Here is a 2865-nt window from a genome sequence, read left to right on the forward strand (position 1 = left end):
CCTGGCACAGGCTCTAGGCATACTTTGATTCAGACATCCTGTTGGACCTATTTGGCCACATTTCTGGACCCACCACTGTGTAGTAGTGGTGGCCGTTGAGGCGGTGATATGTAGTTTTATTTTCATATACTTACCAGATCATTTGGTAATTGTATCCATTCTGGCTGAAACGAATCAAATGTTGCTCCGCCAAATCTGTCTTTACCTACTCCAACTTCGAACTTAACAATTCCATTTCGATTATCAATGGCCGATAGAGGACGTCCTGCTGGCGAAGCTTCCGAATCGAAAGCTTCATTAAACACATCATTATCAGGCTCAATAGAGAGTAATATGCTGTGGTCTATGTGAAATTGGTTAGCAAAATGACCCTGCCATGACATTTGAATCTTGAAACAAGTATGAAATATTTGTCAATATATTATTATTGATGGGCATTACTATTTACATCATTATCACCATCAACATCATCATCAAAATAACTAAGGTCATATTCATCACATTTGCCATAATCATCCTAATCATTATACAACAGTGTTCCGTTCCGAGGCATCGTATCGTTTCACGGCGGCTAACCTTAGCCGCCTTGAGCTGATTAAGAAATTCTTTTGTTGTGGTCTGGTTGTGAGGTTGTTTACAAACCTACAATCCCACATATTGGTGATATGAGAAAATCCAACGCGTGGTCATAAGATTGTTTTCCCAGGACCAATTTTTTTAATTTTAATATTTTAATCGTTTCGTATAAAATCTGCGATGTCTAAATCTGATGAGCCTTGTTAATAACAGGTTTAGGCTTGTTTTGGGATTACATTCATTGCTGACTTTGACTTTGTATAAGAAAACCAACATATAACATTATATTGAACATTATATCTGATCACCTTAATTTTGTTCATACTATTTCTAGAACTAAAGCTTCCCATTACCATATTATATTTAATGCTTTCCCATAGATATTCATCAATCTAATATATAATGTTAACGATTCGCTTGTTTTTCTTGCATATCTATAATATACTTGTGCTTATTTCATACCCTCAGTAGGTTATTCCCAGACATGCATTTAGATTTGTGCGTTGTGACTCACTATAATTGAATCAGTTTCAAAAACTTGTGATCCAAGAACGCCTTAAGTGTCTATAGACAACTTCAGACGTTCATAGGCTGTCACCTAGGGGAGATATAATCAAAGGTTATGAAAAACCATTGTCCTACATGTTTACATATTTAAGTAAGGGTCTAATGACAACAATTTCCGTAGGCTCATCTTCATTAAATGGTCTTGAATAATTGTTATCTTTTACACCGAAACTAATAGCGACGTTTAACATACAAAAATCAAGCGAGCAAAGCGAGCGCATCCCCGTTCATTAGTTCACCTTAGTTTTACTTCACTTACACACAGCTACTATATTTTACCTCACAATGGAATGTGATATAGCCCTATAACTCGTATGTATATACTTTCTGGTCTTTTTATTCATTTGTACATATATTATTTTTTATTAATTTATTTTAACATTGGCTTTAAGGGGGTTAGAGAATAATTCTACTTTCTGATCGTCCAGTCTACCTACTAATAGTTCGTTTATCATGTACCTTCCTATGCTGTGTTCCAAAGACGAAATAAATGAAATTACTATTAATTCGATCACTGTTCCCTGAGTCGATCATCATCATTACCTTTATCATCCTATTGCACTTACTTATCAGTAACATTATCATTAACTTTACAATCACCATCATTAGCATTATTTTATTATTACCACGATCTCATCGTAATTATCTTCATCACCAACAATATCATCACCGACATCATTAATATTATAATATGTTTACCATTTACAAAAATCTTACATTCTTATCACCAGCAATCCATACGTCCGAGTCCTGAGAATTAAGCGTTTCTCCATTAACTGCTAGATCTATAGGATTTTCATCTACGATCGATATGTCACTTTGGTCATCAAAAATAATACAACGCCGGGCGTTGCGAACGTTTTCAGTATTATCGCCAACGGCCAAGACGACACAGTATACACCTATAAGAAAATTTACTTGCAAATTAAACTTCATAATAATATTCATTATTTTGTTAAAATTAAAGGGTATGTTCAGTAGCAAACCCAGCAATAGGCGAAAGGGTTGCTCAATTATTTTAACACCAATTTTGAATTTTCTTCTATATTAATTGACGACGAACACAATGCTATATCCCCGATACCGATTTAGTCCAACGATTCACAAGATCAAGATATCAAAATAGGCCTAAAGGCGGAGAATTGGGTAATGTCCGGCATCACGATTCAAGTGTTCACAGAAACTTTAGACTTTTTAGGACAAGTTGGGAAACCTATTGTACTTACACTCACACTCACAACTACATCCACAATCACAATCTAAATCATAGTTTAAGACACTGGAATAATAAGAGAATGATATATAAACATGGTTTGAAAAGGTATGTAGGCCTACATTAAATTAGTTGGAAGAGAAATCAAATTTTTGAATTTTTAAAATTAGAGAATGTTGTAGATGTCATTAATTAGGTTAAATGGGAAGTGCATTAAAGGGAAAATGTAGTAGGACGTGGAGAAACCTACGTCACAATTTGCTTATTTTAGTTTTAAACGGGGGAGCCGAGAAACGAAGAGAACAGGAAGGAGTGAAACGTGAATAAGCACGCTGCAATCACAATCTAGTCTGCTCTGTGTGTTTCTTTTCAGCACGCATGGAAATTTGTACATGGATACGAAATTAACTATGACATAAATGTATAGTAGGTAAACATTTTTTTTTCCATTAAAAAAAAATTATTATTATTTTCGATTATTTATTTTCGATAATATTTACCCTCACATG

At 34.4% G+C, this 2865-nt stretch overlaps 1 protein-coding gene across 1 annotated transcript in view; it reads right to left on the reverse strand.

Annotated features, from left to right (window-relative positions):
- The window catches only part of LOC117112642, a gene marked incomplete at its 5' end in the record, with an annotated part of 10075 nt that extends 7653 nt beyond the window's left edge, over nt 1–2422 (reverse strand). Inside the window, 3 exons of the mRNA XM_033255752.1 lie at nt 135–389; nt 1861–2045; nt 2370–2422. Of these exons, the coding sequence (XP_033111643.1) occupies nt 135–389; nt 1861–2045; nt 2370–2422 (493 nt within the window). The remainder of the gene's footprint in view (nt 1–134; nt 390–1860; nt 2046–2369) is intronic.
- Nucleotides 2423–2865: the final 443 nt, after the last annotated feature.

This window comes from Anneissia japonica, unplaced genomic scaffold (genome assembly GCF_011630105.1).
Source record: "Anneissia japonica isolate Jap-2015-1 unplaced genomic scaffold, ASM1163010v1 scaffold288219_len142424_cov121, whole genome shotgun sequence".
Taxonomy (NCBI): Eukaryota; Metazoa; Echinodermata; class Crinoidea; order Comatulida; family Comatulidae; genus Anneissia; species Anneissia japonica.